At 42.0% G+C, this 14422-nt stretch overlaps 2 protein-coding genes across 3 annotated transcripts; one reads left to right on the top strand and one right to left on the bottom strand.

Annotated features, from left to right (window-relative positions):
* The first annotated feature begins 1517 nt into the window (after positions 1-1517).
* Positions 1518-12207, top strand: LOC135936780 (sodium- and chloride-dependent GABA transporter 1-like). Its single transcript, XM_065479729.1, has 11 exons — positions 1518-1692; positions 4419-4779; positions 7815-7949; positions 8018-8146; positions 8263-8377; positions 8435-8567; positions 8769-9007; positions 9888-10104; positions 10553-10909; positions 10967-11134; positions 11536-12207. Exons 1-11 carry the CDS (start codon positions 1678-1680, stop codon positions 11701-11703), a joined length of 2037 nt encoding a protein of 678 aa, XP_065335801.1. The 5' UTR covers positions 1518-1677; the 3' UTR covers positions 11704-12207.
* On the bottom strand, positions 12088-14403 carry LOC135936793 (superoxide dismutase [Cu-Zn]-like). 2 transcript variants are annotated; one of them, XM_065479743.1, is made up of 5 exons: positions 14249-14403; positions 13774-13860; positions 13367-13585; positions 12899-13158; positions 12088-12360 (listed from the first exon to the last, which is right to left on the bottom strand). In XM_065479743.1, exons 2-5 carry the CDS (start codon positions 13837-13839, stop codon positions 12270-12272), a joined length of 636 nt encoding a protein of 211 aa, XP_065335815.1. In that variant the 5' UTR covers positions 13840-13860; positions 14249-14403; the 3' UTR covers positions 12088-12269. The 2 variants fall into 2 exon arrangements, with proteins under 2 accessions (XP_065335815.1, XP_065335816.1); XM_065479744.1 differs by having other exon boundaries at positions 13774-13857; positions 14249-14378.
* Positions 14404-14422: the final 19 nt, after the last annotated feature.

The raw sequence follows: 14422 nt of genomic DNA, 5'->3' as shown, positions 1-14422 counted from the left end.
GTTGATTCTTTGTCGTAAAAGGCATCATCTATAAATCAGATCTGAACGATAATTTAGCTTTTAGCTTTTTTAATAAACTTCCTTGCACCAGCACGCAAACGAAATAAACTCCGTTAGAATATATACAGCTCTGATAAATTATTTTGGCCTAAAATAAACTAATAAATGGACAAAATTTGTATTTACTTTGATTTTAATCCAAAAAATCTTTCAATATTTTTTTGCGAATCAAAATAAATCTTTTTTAACTTGATTTTTACCCTTGCATGGTTTAAAGACCGTCTTTGATGAAGTTTCTGAGCACACCAATCGATTCCTGAGGGTCGAATTAGGTAGAATTGAGGTTTTTCCGACCAAAAAGTGCAGCTCCATCCGCGAACTTTTTTCCCGCCAAATCAATTTGAATGCGAGAAGTGCGCATGCGTCAGATCTGACAAAGAAGTCATTCGTACAGGCGGTCTCTCTGCAAGTGCTCAAACCAGCTCTCACGCATGCGCAGTTCTCGCAAATTCGTTCATCATTATTTTGGCGGGAAAAAAGTTCGCACGTCGCGTTGGACTTTTTTGTCGGTAAAAACGTTCACTTTACCTAATTCGACCCTCAGGAATCGATTGGTGAGCTCAGAATCTTCGTCAAAGACGGTCTTTAAATATTTAGCACTTTCAAACAAAATTTTAGATCGCATTCCAATCAAAATATTTAGTTTTCTTCATTTTTTTTAAATACTTAAAATTTTGATTTATTTTTCTCCTTTAATTTTGTTACAATTTATTTTTAAAATTAAACAAGACCATAGTGTACGAGACGCGAGAGTGAATGGCTACTTTGTCGACCCCAATCTTGAGAGGAAGCTGCGCAATTCGCACTCGAATAAACAGGCAAATTTATGCGTTCGACTGACTCGGGATATTTGGGGCAAATCAAGAGTAGAAAAAGCGAAGACCCAAAAGCCTACTTCTTAAAGTTAAATAGAAATCTATATTTAATTTTAGTTTGGCATTTTTTTAATTTTTAGAGAGTAAAATGAATATTTGTTTAACATTTTGGCCTAAATTTTCATTGCATTAAATTTTTGATGGAATTAAATTTATTTAAAAAATAACACGCTCTTTGCAAAAAAGCCAGAAAGTATTTAATTTCCTCAAAATTGATTTTTAATTTTTATAAAATGATTTTTAATTAAAATTGCAAGTGAAATAAGGACTAAACTATTAATTTTTAAAATTATATCAATTTTTATAAATTACAATTTTAATTTTTCTGGAGCCTGTTGGAGTCTGAGCACAAATTTGGGCGTGGGAAGAACGAAAAATGCGTGCGCGGAAGCGCGTTGCTAACCCGAAATCCCAGTTGGCAGAGCGCAGCGAGCGTCCGAAATAGTCGCGGGTTGGAGTGAGCGAGTGAGTGAGCGAGTGGGGCCGCGGCCGCGTGCGTGTCAGACTCGTGAGGCGGGCGTGCATCGCAGCGCCATTGCCATTGCCGCACTTGTTGTGCCAGTGGTAACATTGAATTTGCAGCGGCGAGTGCAGCTTTTGCTCAGAGCAGCGGGACTTGACCCTCGAGAGGCGCATCCGAGCAGAGCGACGGCAACCCTCCTCCCTCCGTGCCCGTTCGCACGCTTCAGACACCCCAACTCGGCGTTAAAGTGACCCCCGGAAAACCACCCCCGGCGCCCAAATGCCGCTCTCCAAGGTAAGAAATTTTAATTTGCACTAAAATTCCCCTAAAATGACTTTTTTTAATTATTTAAACAAAAGTTACATCATTTCAAAGGTTCAAAATTGGATTTTAAATTGTTTTAAAATGCCAAAAGGACAGGAAAAATATTAATTTAATTTTTTTCGTGCGTTTTCTCTCGTCTCCCGGCTAAAATAGATGAAATTCCTGTTTGTCAAGGTTGAATTTCCGGCCGAGAGTGGATCAGTGGAGTGCATTCTAGAAATTTCCACCTTAGCTAATTAATATCTGCTTATGTGTGTCGAAAGACAGCTTGGACGCATTCCAAACAGCACCCCGAATGTTATTTTTTTCTTTTATTTGCATTCTCCACTTTAGAAGATATTTTTGTCTAGACGCAAAAGGTGAACGTGACCGCGGGTATTTTGGCATTCCTCTCTTTCTCCCTTTTATCGTCGTTATTTGGAGCCTGCCCGATTTTATTTGTGTCGCCGGCGTCCCTCCGAGAATAACCTACCTTACACTCTAAAACCAACCAACTTGTCTTGTTTCCAACTGCGCGTTTTTTCTTTATTCGCTCTCCCCTCCCCCTCCTGCGGCTAAATCCTTTTTACTGAATTTTTTATTACGTGTGTGTTGGTGGATTTCTAATTTGTGATAGTGTCCCGTCCCCAATGTTTGGCCCTTGCATCGATCCCGCGAATGACAGCAGGGAAGCCGGCCAATTCCACGCTGAACACGGCCTTGAATAATTTCGTCCCATTATTTATTTCATCGCGTTGCGCAATTTTGCACCTCTGTCCTTTGCATAATTTAATTAAAAATCAACTTTCGACTGTTTAAAGAAAATTTGTTAGAATAAACAAAAAAACATGAGAAAATTCAAATGAATAACTTTTTTTTTAGACAAATCCACGTAATCATCTTATTTTGCTCCAATAAAAATTTACATTCCCAAGAAACTCCACATTTGCCGGAATTTTTATTTTTTGAGATGTCTTTTTGAAATATCACCGGGGTCCGGGATGTGATCTGTGCTGGTTCCCGCCGGTCAGAAGTCAATATTGCATCGAAATTTATAGTTCTTTGAATATTCGCCCGTTTTGAAGCTGCGCAGTACATTTTTGCGCACCTTAAGCATGCGCAGTATGTTCGGATCGCTTATAAATCTCACCGAGAGGCTGAAACTCATCACTGCGCATGCGTGACCCAATTTAAATCCTTCTGCGCAGTCGTAATTCCCACCGGGGGCCGGAATGCGATCTGTGTTGATTCCCGCCAGTCAGAAGTCAATATGGCGTCCGAATAATGGGGGCCAGTTAGGAGAAAGTCCAGCGATTAATTAGAAGCGTCAAAAAAGGGGCGTGCCGACCAAATAATTCCATTCCCGCGTGTTTTGTTACATTTTCATTAGCCTGATGTGCCATCTAACAGTCGATTCGCCAATTACCAGGCTAATCAGCTGTTAGTTAAGAAATAACAACAAAAATATTGATACACGGTTTGTAATTTTCCCGCCGAACCATACCAGACGCCATATTTGACCATCGCGTAAATCCGGACGCCGGTGTGAAACATAAGATTACGATTTTTCTATAAAAAAAACTACAAAAACATGTTTTGTCCCCTTTCGTTTACAGAAACTGCCACGCCCCCTATCAAGAATTTAAGAGCGACGCCCGTTCCTAGTGAAATATTACTGGAGTGTTGTGATTAAAGCTCCTTGGGTGATCAAGTTCAGATAAAATTGGGCGAAATTAAGAAATTAATTTTAACGGCCTAAATATAGGGGCGTTTAAACTGGAATATAATGCAAAATGGGCGGGGCTCATCGAGTGGATTCTGGAAATAAGTTGATTTCAGCAAGATTTTAAGGAATAAAAGTGTCAGAATTGAAGCGTCTCTTATCCATAAATAAATGACATCAAAACAAAAATTTGCTCCTATATAGGCGCTGTAAATTTCGATGAAAACTGAACAAAACCAGCTGATAGGGGGCGTGGCATGCACTCTCCCGTTCTCGCATTGTTACACAAGGCAGCGAATTTCACTTAATTATCATTATTACGTTTTCAATACCGGAAAATTCTCGAATAAATTAACTTAGTTTTGGGTATTTGGATTTTTCCGTAAAATTTTAAAGGTTCTCTAATGGCCATTTGAAATTTTCAGACGAATTTTGTGCGAAAATGGTAAATTTGAGAAAAATTTTCGCAGTAGGAAAAAGACTGGAAATTTAATCAGCTTTCTGAATTTTCGCGGTTTTTAATGCTACTAGAAACTGGTGAATTTTAATCAGGCCAAACACACACCCCTTTCAAATATTTGCAATATTTAATAAAATAATTTTAAACGTATCATTTTTTATCTTCTCACTCTATTTAATTTTAATAATTCATGTTACCTCGGAAGCAATTAACTTCCATTGATAAAAAACCGGTAAAATTTAAAAAAAAATCGGATTTTGGCGCACTTTTGATCGGAAATGAGAAAAAATTAGTCGGTCTCAGGGAAAATTTTTACGTAAAATCATTTTTAAAATAAAAGGTCACCCCCATTCCACTTTAAATTAAGGCCAAAATTATTTTCAGAGTCAATTTGATAAAAAAATGTCTCAAAATATTTTTAATTACTTTTTTTATCCTAATTTTCCAACAATTCCAAAACTCCCCGTCAATTTTGAGCAACCATTATTAATTTAATTGAATTAACTCTGTGTTTTTTGATTTTTCAAATTTCAGAGCGTGAAAGATTTTGAGGGTGGGCGATGCGTGGCGCCGATGGCGAGCGCCGAGAGCGCCTTCTTCTGGTCCGCGTCCGAGGAGGAGCTGGACTGCGCGGTGCGGGTGCCGCTGGCGGACGAGGAGGCGGCCGTTGACCACGTTGCCGCCGGCGCCGACCACTTCTGCTCCTTCCCGTCGCCGGCCAAGCAGAAGTGCATGCTGGCGGCCGACGAGGACGACAGCTCGGCCGGCTCGGACAGGGCCGACGAGCGCGGCGGATGGACCAACCAGCTCGACTTCCTCTTCTCCTGCATCAGCGTCTCCGTCGGACTGGGAAACGTCTGGCGCTTTCCCTACCTCTGCTACAAAAACGGCGGAGGTAATTCAAAATTCAAATTTAATAATTTTTTTTGAAACCGAAAAGTGACCTCGATTTAAATTAAGAGACGCCCGGGAACGCTTGCTAATTTCCCTTTCCCTGCTAGAAAAAAAATGGCGGAGGTGTAGATCCGAATTGGAACCGCAGCTTATATAATTTTTTCTAATTTTTATTTAATTTAAAATTTATAGAGACTGATCAGAAAGTCTCTCATGATATTTTTAAAAATTATTTAAATTGGTTCAATGATTTTATTTTTTATTTAGACCTTTTTTCCAAGCCCCGGCCGCTTCTAATTTTGAAAATCGAAGCCAAATTGACCTGAATTTGAAATAAACTTGCCTGGGAAACGTCTGGTGCTCTTTCCCTCCCTCTCTTTTGAACAGTTTTTTTAACTAAAATAATTTAAAAAAACATAATTAAGGTTTTTACGTGGTGGTTAATCAGATTATTCATCAATTTCAATTATTTTGAGCTTTTAAAAGTCAGGATTAATCAAATTTGTATTTCAAAACATTTTAATTTCGCCAAAATTGCATTTTAAATCCGTTAAAATGTGCTAAGAACTTTTTAAACACAACATAAATTTTAATTTTTCTCAAAATTAATTTTTTAAATTTTATAAAACGCTTTTTTAACAATTTAATGATTTTTATTTAGTCAATTCTGTTCATGTTAAAATCTTTTAAAAGTTATTTAGTCCAGGCTGACTGAGTCGTCCAGTTGTAGAAAAATATTTAACAAAAATTAACTTACGTTGTACGCAAGGATTAAATTAAAATTGTATGCTCTTTTAAATTTAGAAAAATATTTTAAGGAAGATAAAACATTTCTTGCCATATTTTTATTGGAAAAGCCTCACGTGAAAAGCCTCATCGATTTTTTTATAAATAACCCTTGCGTATGAAATTAAAATTAATCCCTTTTTGCCAATTTTTCCCAATTAATTTGCGTCTAAACACAGTTTTTCTATTTATTTATTTTTTGCTCGTCTCTCCTGGCCTCGAAAAACGGGAGCTGGCGAGTGGCGACGCAGATTTCTTTCTGTTCCGAGGGGGCGTTGGGGCCGGGCCCCTCGCGAAAGTCACCCTGGCGGCCGGTGATTCGCTTTTGGCAGACACACCTCGGATATTTCGAGCTCTGAGTGCGCCCGCCGCAAAAGGCCTTTTTTCCCTCAGCCCCGCTGAGAATTTTTTATTTATTTCTTTCTTCTCGGTGGCGATCCACCGCTTCGTTTAATTAAGCCGCCGCGCGCGTTATTTGTTTCTTTTGTAATTCGGTGAAATCGCCGGCCACGAAAATAAAGAAAGGAGACTGCTGAGAAAATGCATTAAAAAAAGAACAAACAAACACAAAAACATGAGCTACTTCTTTCTCAATTCTAGAAAAACAGATTCTGATTCTAACTAAATTATTTTACACCATTTTTTTAATCTCGTCGAACTGCAGTCTGGTGTCTGGCGTTTTGCCCCAATATTCCTGAATTCCCGGCGAATTAGTAAATACAAACAGCCCTGATGTGTGAGTGGTGCCGAAAATAGTCCGACTATTTTATAACCAAACGCAAATTTGGCAAGCGGCGTGTCAAAATTAGCGTCGTAATTCTGGCGCGGCGTCAATTTATATTTTGGATTCGGATGCGTGCGTTTTACGAAAAGCTAAAATGCATTATTATCCGAAGGTTTGTGCGTCGTTGGGCTGCTCATCTCTCGTGGCTAATTGCGGACGCTTAACCCTTGCTACACACACTCACACACACACACGTCAAAGGTCACGTGTCCGACCTGCCGCGCACGTGACGCCCGCCCGGCCGGCCGCTAATTCTGCGATTACGCCAGCGTTTCACGGTTAAGTTGAAAGCCACGCCGCGCGCGCGCCGGCTATTTTCTTTTCTAGCGCGCTGGGCCATTTGGAAACAGCTCTACTTAATTGCTTTTGCACAAAACAACACGGCGACTAGCTGCTTTGCAAACAAACCTCTTTTTCCTGCTTTGAGCATGCCAAACTTTGTATTTCTTTTTTGTGCCGCCTTGGCAATGATCTTGCTGCTTAAAATTTAATTAATTATTGCTGCAACTCGGGACTTTAGTTTTAAAGCAAATTAAAAACAGACTAAAGCGCAACACCGGGGGACGGACTGACGCGACGCGCATAGACATGGCGTCTGGTAGAGTTTGGCGGGAAAATTGAATGTTTTTTATTTTATTAACAGCTGATTAGCCCGGTAATTTGCGAATCGACCCTTAGATGGCACATCAGGCAAATGGAAATGTAACAAAATTCGCGGAAATTAAATTATTAGCTCGGCACACCTCCTTTTTGACGCTTCTAATTGGCCGCAGGACTGTCTCCTGATTGGCCTCCATTTTTTTCGACGCTATATTGACTTCTAACCGGCGGGAACCCTAACACAGATCTCAATCAAGCCCCCGGCGGGAATTGCGACTGCGCAGAAGGTTTTCATTTGGGTCACGCATGCGCGGTGATGAGTTTCAGCTTCCCTGTGAGATATAAGAGCGATCTGAGCATACTGCGCATGCTTAAGATGCGCAAAAATTTACTGCGCAGCTTCGAAATGGGTAAATTTTTCAAGCCGACTGATAATACTAAAAATAAGTTATGTCTCCTGGTTGGCCTGCATTATTTCGACGCCATTTTGACTTCTGGCCGGCGGGAACCAACACAGATCCCAATTTGGCCCCCAGTGGGAATTGCGACTGCGCAGAAGGTTTTAATTAAGGTCACGCATGCGCAGTGATGCGTTTTAGCTTCTCAGTGAGCTGTAAAAGCGATCTGAACATACTGCGCATGCTTAAGATGCGCACAAGTTTACTGCGCAGCTTTGAAATGATTGACATTTTAATTTTTCATCAAAATTTCTTTAAAACGCCACTTGACCCCCTCTGTTCCTGTGAATTTCAGACGTAGAAAACTTTTTAAAATAAAAAATCAATCAAATTTTGTTCAGGAAATATAAAAAACCTGTATCGCCATCTGTTTAATTTGTCCAAAAACCAAATCGATCCCTGTTTCAGGAGCCTTTCTGGTGACTTATGGCATTGCCATGATGCTATGCGGCGTGCCGCTCTTCTTCCAGGAGGTGGCGATCGGCCAGTACCTGGGCTCAGGTGGCATGTCCCTGGTCGGCACCTTGTGCCCCATCCTGGGCGGTGAGTGTCTCGTAAAAAAAGGCGTGAAGGTTAAAATTAAGTGGTTTTTCTTATCTTGTGATTATCAGGTGCGGGTTACGCGACGATGACGATCGTGTTCCTGCTCGACGTTTATTACTGCATCATCATCGCGTGGACGCTTTTCTACCTGATCAACACCTTCACGCAGCTGCCCGACCTGCCCTGGCAGCGATGTGGTAAAAACCGAATTTACACGCGATTAAATGTACAGAATTCTTTGCTGTTTTAATCAGAGAATTAATACAGATGAAGGCTTGATTTTAAATTGAAATTTTTAATTTTTTACCCTCAGGAAACTGGTGGAACACGGACAGGTGCTACGAAGGGTCGGAAAATACGACCGCTACCGAAATCGTTCGAAACCAGTTGGCCAACCAAACCAACACCCCCGTCGAGGAGTTCTGGGAGTTAGTTTTTTCATTAATTGTATTAATTAGCATTATTAATTAATTTATTTGAAACAGAAAACGCGTCCTGATGATAACAGACGGGATTCACGACCTGGGAGGCATTCAGTGGGAGTTGCTGGGCTGTCTCCTGCTCGGCTGGATCCTCGTTTACTTCATTATCTGGAAAGGTCTCCACCAGAGCGGAAAGGTAAATAATTTGAAATTATGTGACCCCGCCGCGATTGAAAACGTCTGTCTACACGTGTACTGTCTTTTGAATTAAATTGCGTTTGAGCTTAGACATCAATTTAAAAATCGATTGCCGCCATTTAACCCCTGAGTGATTCGGATCAAAGCTCAATTTTTGAAGCGGAGGAGGTTCAAATGAATGGAATTTTCGTCTGCATAGATCATTTGGTTCACGGCACTCTTTCCCTACGTGATCATGCTGATCCTGCTGGCGAGGGCGGTGACCCTGGAGGGCGCCTACAACGGACTCGTCTACTTCGTCAAGCCGGACTGGAGCAAGCTCAGCAGCGCCACCGCCTGGATCGACGGCGCCACGCAGATCTTCTTCGGCTACAGCATCGGCGTCGGCACGCTGCCGGCACTTGGCTCCTTCAACAAGTTCCACCACAACTGCTACAAGTCAGTAAAAAATTATATTTGTTGCGCAAATATGTCCGCCTGTAGCGTCTGAGTCCAATTAAACATTTCTATTTATTAGTTTCGCTGATTTTTAAGAATTAGACGCTTACAGACGCCATTTTTACTATCATAAGCATCACGAGACGAATGGAAATGTAGCAAAACACGCGGAAATGAAATTATTAGGTTGGCACGCCCCTTTTTCGACGCTTCTGATTGGTCGCTTGACCGTCTCGTGTTTGCCCTCAATTATTTCGAAGCCATATTGACGTCTAACCGGCAAGAACCAAAAAAGATTGCAAACCAGACCCTGGTTGCAATTATGACTGCGCAGAAGGTTTTAATTTGGGTCACGCATGCGCAGTGATGCAATTTGGCTTCTGAATGAGATGAAGTAACGATATGAACTTACTGCGCATGCTTAAGATGCGCATAAGTTTACTGCGCAGCTTCAAAATGGGTGAATTTTTCAAGCTAACTGATTTTACTAAAAATAAGTTTTGCCTCCTGATTGGCCTTAAATATTTCGATGCCATATTGACCTCTGGATGGCAAGAACCAAAACAGATCGGAACTTGGCCTCCGGTGGGATTTATGACTGCGCAGAAGGTTATAATTAGGGTCACGCATGCGCAGTGATGAGTTTAAGCCTCCCTGTGACATTAAGAAGCAATCTGAACTTACTGCGCATGCTTAAGATGCGCACAAGTTTACTGCGCAGCTTCAAATTAGGCGAATACTAGAACATCAAAAATTTAATTTGTTTGACATTAATATCCCAGATTATATCTCATTTTTCAACATCTTTAAAACCATGGCACACACGACACTTGTTTCACATGACACTCTTAACGAACCTTTTGTTCTTTTTCTTTTCCAGGGACGCGATAATCACGTGCGTCATCAACACACTGACGTGCCTGCTGGCAGGCTGCATCGTCTTCTCCATCCTGGGCTACATCGCGTTCGTGCAGGACGCTGACGTGTCCGATGTCGTCAAGAGCGGGCCTGGACTTGTATTCCTCACCTACCCTGAGGTCGTGCTCAAGCTGCCCGGATCAGTCATCTGGGCCACCATCTTCTTCGTCATGCTTGCTGTGAGTACATTCAGACGTGGTGACCCCCCAGAGTTTGCACTACTTTTATTTATCCAGCAAGAAATGGGATACAGATATCCTTCTGGATATCCAAAGGATATCTGGGTATTCAAAGGATGTCTGGAAGATATTCTTTTGAACAGCAGCCCGGCAAGAAATTGGATATCCACCTATGACATATAGGCTGTTCAAAAGTATATCTTCCGGATATCCAAAGGATACACAGATGTCCTTCAGGATATCCTTTGGAACAGCCTACGTCAATATAGGCAGATATCCTCGGATATACAAGTTCTTGCCGGGTTGCTGGAGTTTTTGCTACTAAATTAGTGACCCTCGTGTCCTTTTAGGAAGCAGTTTCCTACCTTTAGGAATCTTAACCTGACCGATCACCCTGAAAGGGGCATCCAAACCCCCTCTCTAATGATTTCTGACCTCCTATCCACAGATTCTGGGCATCGACAGCGAGTTCTGCAACGTGGAGGCGTTCGTAACTGGCGTGGTGGACCACTTCTCGGCCTACCTGCGTCCCATCAGGCGCAAGTTCACACTGGGTGTCTGCCTCCTGATGATGGCGCTGGGCACGCCCATGGTGACCAAGGGCGGCGCCTACGTCTTTCAGCTGATGGACTTCTACTCGGCCAGCGGCATCTCGCTTCTCTGGGTCTGCTTCTTCCAGACCATCGCCATCTCCTGGTTCTTCGGCGCCGAGCGCTTCTGTGACTGCATAGAGGAGATGATCGGCTTCCGACCTGGCAGGTTCTGGACCGTCTGCTGGGTCTACCTGGCCCCCGCTGCCATGCTGGTGAGATTTGTTACTATATTAAGGATCTCTAACTACATTAGTTGGTTCTATGAATAGAGTATCTTCATTTTCTACTGCGTGCAATACGTGCCTGTGACCTATGGCACCTACGAGTACCCTGACTGGGCTGAAATACTCGGTCTGTGCATATCGTTCTCCTCCATGGTCTGGATACCTGCTTACGCCATCTACTACGTCCTGTGCATGCCAGGAACCATCATGGAGGTAATTATTAGAATTTTTAATATCGCGTTTTGGCGTTAACATTTCCTAGAATATTGGGTTTACATCTTTTTGGAGGTTCTCTTTGATACTCGCAAGTTAGAAATTGAATCATAATTGCGTATTGATGTTAACATATTGTTATTTTTTAAGAAATGAGTCCTAAATTATTATTTTCGGGTCAACAAAATTTTTTTAAATCACTTTTTCTGTACAACGTAATATTTTCTAGCTTAAAAAATGAAATTATCGTATTTAAAATAATGTTTTAAATTTTTGTATGCCTCTAAATCAATTTTCACTGATGTTCTAAAATCGCGTATTGTGTTTAACATTTTTTATTTCGACGCATAATCGCGTATTGACGTTAACCTTGAAACATCTGACCGTCTTTTCCCTTCCAGAACATCAAAGCGGGTTTTCTGCCGACGGTAAACAAAGCGTTGGCGACGACGGCGTCGAAAGCGGCGCCGGGCGCCGACACCCTGCGGCCGCCGCACCAAATTCCGGTGTCCGAGAGCAAAGCGGTGCTGATCACGCACAAGTCTGGCCGGCACCAGTCTTCGTTTTGACTCTGAGAGACTGGACATGGGACACTCAGGACTCGGACGCCTTTCTAGTTCAAAAAAAGTGCGAGTGAAATTTTTCGTTGGTTTTGCGACACGAATCAGAGCGAAATTCAAATAGACAATGCGTTTTACGCTTGCCTAGAGTACGAGAAAAGATATTCCAAAATGTTTACGAGCGAAGGACTGTTGACAATTCGGATTTGTGAAATCCAGAGCTTCTTCAGTATTACGAATGAACATTTAATTTTTAATAAAAGACTTGTGATCTTCCTAGGTGTATGAAACTATTTTTCTTGTGCACAGAGACGTATGTATTTTTATTTATAGTTCGCTTTTGTGCTTGAAAAGTCGACGATTTAGATGAAACAGAAAAAATAAACACGTGTGTCGTGTGAGCGTAGCTTTATTTTATTCACTGTACAAATAATTTACGCGAATTGTGAATATTGTAACATAATTATACAATAAATGTATGAAATAAAACAGGTTGAACAAATGTTCAGATAATTATGACACTTATTTCAATGGCTTTTTGGGAGATCGGACGGAATGGCGGCGCTGGACCGAAATTACAAAAGCATCATGGCGGAGAGCAGCGTCAGGGCGACGCCCGACAGCGCCACCTGGGTCGCAGAACTACTCCACGGCTCCACAGGGTGTCTGTAACAAAACGACAATAATTTAATTTGAGCCAGGAACGTATGAATTATTTTTTTATCTAATCAAAGATGGCGGCCGTGGGTTTTTACTGGCAAATAATCTGATTTAATCTTAATTTGTGATTCTGGAGGTCCGAAATCAATTCAAAATTCATTGGAAACGTATGAGGAAAGAATTTAACTGTCTTTAAGAATTTTATTTTTGAGTAAATCGCGCGCGAAATCGTAAGAATTCCACATTTTCCGGATTTAATAAGCTGAAATGCATCCTAATGATCACTTTTAGCATCTTTTAATGTTAAAAACGTCAAAACCACATCAAAAAAGACAAATTTGGAACGAATCAAAAATGGCGGGAAATTCGAAAAAGCGTAAAAATCAAAATTTCAGCACTAAATTCTAAATTGTGTTGGGCGAAAAGAAAAAGAAGCATTTAAAGCAACGAAAATAAGTCTATGTATTTATCATTTCATCACATTTTCCCTAAAAAACTATAATTTGTTCAGTGTGCCGTGAGTGAAAAAGCGCGGGAAATTTACTGGATTCCGATGACGCCGCAGGCGATGCGTCCGCCGGCGTTTCCGGTGGCCTTGCTGCCCTTCTCGTCGTCGCCGGTGCCCTTGCCCAGGTCGTCCTCTCCTTCGTGCAGAACCACGCCGCGGCCGAGCACGTTGTTTTCGCCTTCGAGCGACAGAACCGGGTCCAGCATGCTGATCGTGGCCACGCCCCCGTCGTCGGAGCGGATGTTGCCCAGATCGCCCACGTGGCGCTCCTTGTCCGTCGGCGCGCCATGCTGACGCTGAAATCGTTTTTTAAATTAATTCTTGATGGAATTTGATGATTACTGCACTTGTAAAAATTCCTTGTTGCACTATTTTCAACGGAAAAATGTGAGAATGTCGTGTTTAATCACCTTCATGCCGCAGGGAATTCGTCAAATGTCACGCACGCCAGAAATTCACGAGGAATTTCCGGAATTCTTGAGTCAAACAACGAACAAAAAATACCTTTTGGGGGTTGAAGTGTCCGCCGGTGCTGGTGCAGCCCTTGGTGCTGATGTCGCCCTTCTCGTGGATGTGGAAGCCGAAGTTTCTGTTGGGCCTGAGGCCGCTGATCTGGCCCTGGACCTGCACCGGCTCGCCAGGACGCGTCTGCACGAACGACACGTTGCCGCTCAACGCCAAACCCTGACCCGGCACCGTCAACAGGGCGATCGCCCGTCGCTCCTGAATTGAAAAATTTTATTATTTTTTAAAGGTCAGGATATTTTTTAAAAAGCAGCAGGAAGTCGATTGCTTTATCTCATCCTGCGCCTCCTGCGGCTAAAAGAAAAAATTCCAGCCGCGCGATAAGCAAGAAAAATTACTCGAATGCCGAAAATTGCTGGGCTGCTGGGAAGTTTGGGAATTTTTACCTGAGCTGCGGCGATGGCGAGCAATGCGGCCGCCAAGGTGGCAAAGGTCACGACCCTGGACTGCATGCTAGTTCGGCTCTTCAACTGCTGCGTGAAAGGAAAAAATAAATATTAAAAATTAGAATCTCGGCAGAGCAGCGGGCAGATTCGCGGCCTCGGGCGCTTCGACCAAACTCGCTTTCTCTTCAAATCAAATCAAATCTCGCTTCTCAAACGGATCAGAGACGAGTAAAAATTGTATAATTCGTCAGAAAAGGTGAATAATATTGAGATATTTTTAATATTAATTCATTTTTCGCTTTAAAATTCAATATTTACTCAAAAATGAATGGAAAAACTTTTAGAAATTACTTTAACTGTTCTAGAAAATTAATTCATCTCCCGAATTCTCATTTAAAATAACAAAAATCAATTCTACGTTGATAGAAAATTTAAAAAGACGAAAAATTCCACAAATTCTTGTGCTTATTCTCACCGATTCGGGACAGGCTGAGTACACGAAGTGGCCGGCTGCTGGAAGTTGACTGATTATTCCAGCAAACAAATGGAGAAAAGAGGGGCTTCCCCGCCGCCGCTCGATTTTTTTCTCTCTCTTCTCTACTCGCACTTGCCTGCTAGCTGGTATTTAAAATAAAATCGTGTGTGCGCC

This window comes from Cloeon dipterum, chromosome 2 (assembly GCF_949628265.1).
Source record: "Cloeon dipterum chromosome 2, ieCloDipt1.1, whole genome shotgun sequence".
NCBI classification, from domain to species: Eukaryota; Metazoa; Arthropoda; class Insecta; order Ephemeroptera; family Baetidae; genus Cloeon; species Cloeon dipterum.
The sequence above is the reverse complement of the archived record's forward strand: the minus strand, read 5'-3'. Positions and strand labels throughout refer to the sequence as shown.

Bases quoted from the DNA above. Each gene is read 5' to 3' on its own strand.
- LOC135936780 (XM_065479729.1), top strand. The intron at 9,008-9,887 runs GTCAGTAAAAAA...TTTCTTTTCCAG, and splicing joins TTCCACCACAACTGCTACAA to GGACGCGATAATCACGTGCG. The intron at 10,910-10,966 runs GTGAGATTTGTT...TTCTATGAATAG, and splicing joins TGGCCCCCGCTGCCATGCTG to AGTATCTTCATTTTCTACTG.
- LOC135936793 (XM_065479743.1), bottom strand. From the start codon at position 13,839: ATGCAGTCCAGGGTCGTGACCTTTGCCACCTTGGCGGCCGCATTGCTC. The intron at 13,586-13,773 runs GTAAAAATTCCC...TTTTCAATTCAG, and splicing joins TCGCCATCGCCGCAGCTCAG to GAGCGACGGGCGATCGCCCT. The intron at 13,159-13,366 runs GTATTTTTTGTT...AAACGATTTCAG, and splicing joins GACACTTCAACCCCCAAAAG to CGTCAGCATGGCGCGCCGAC.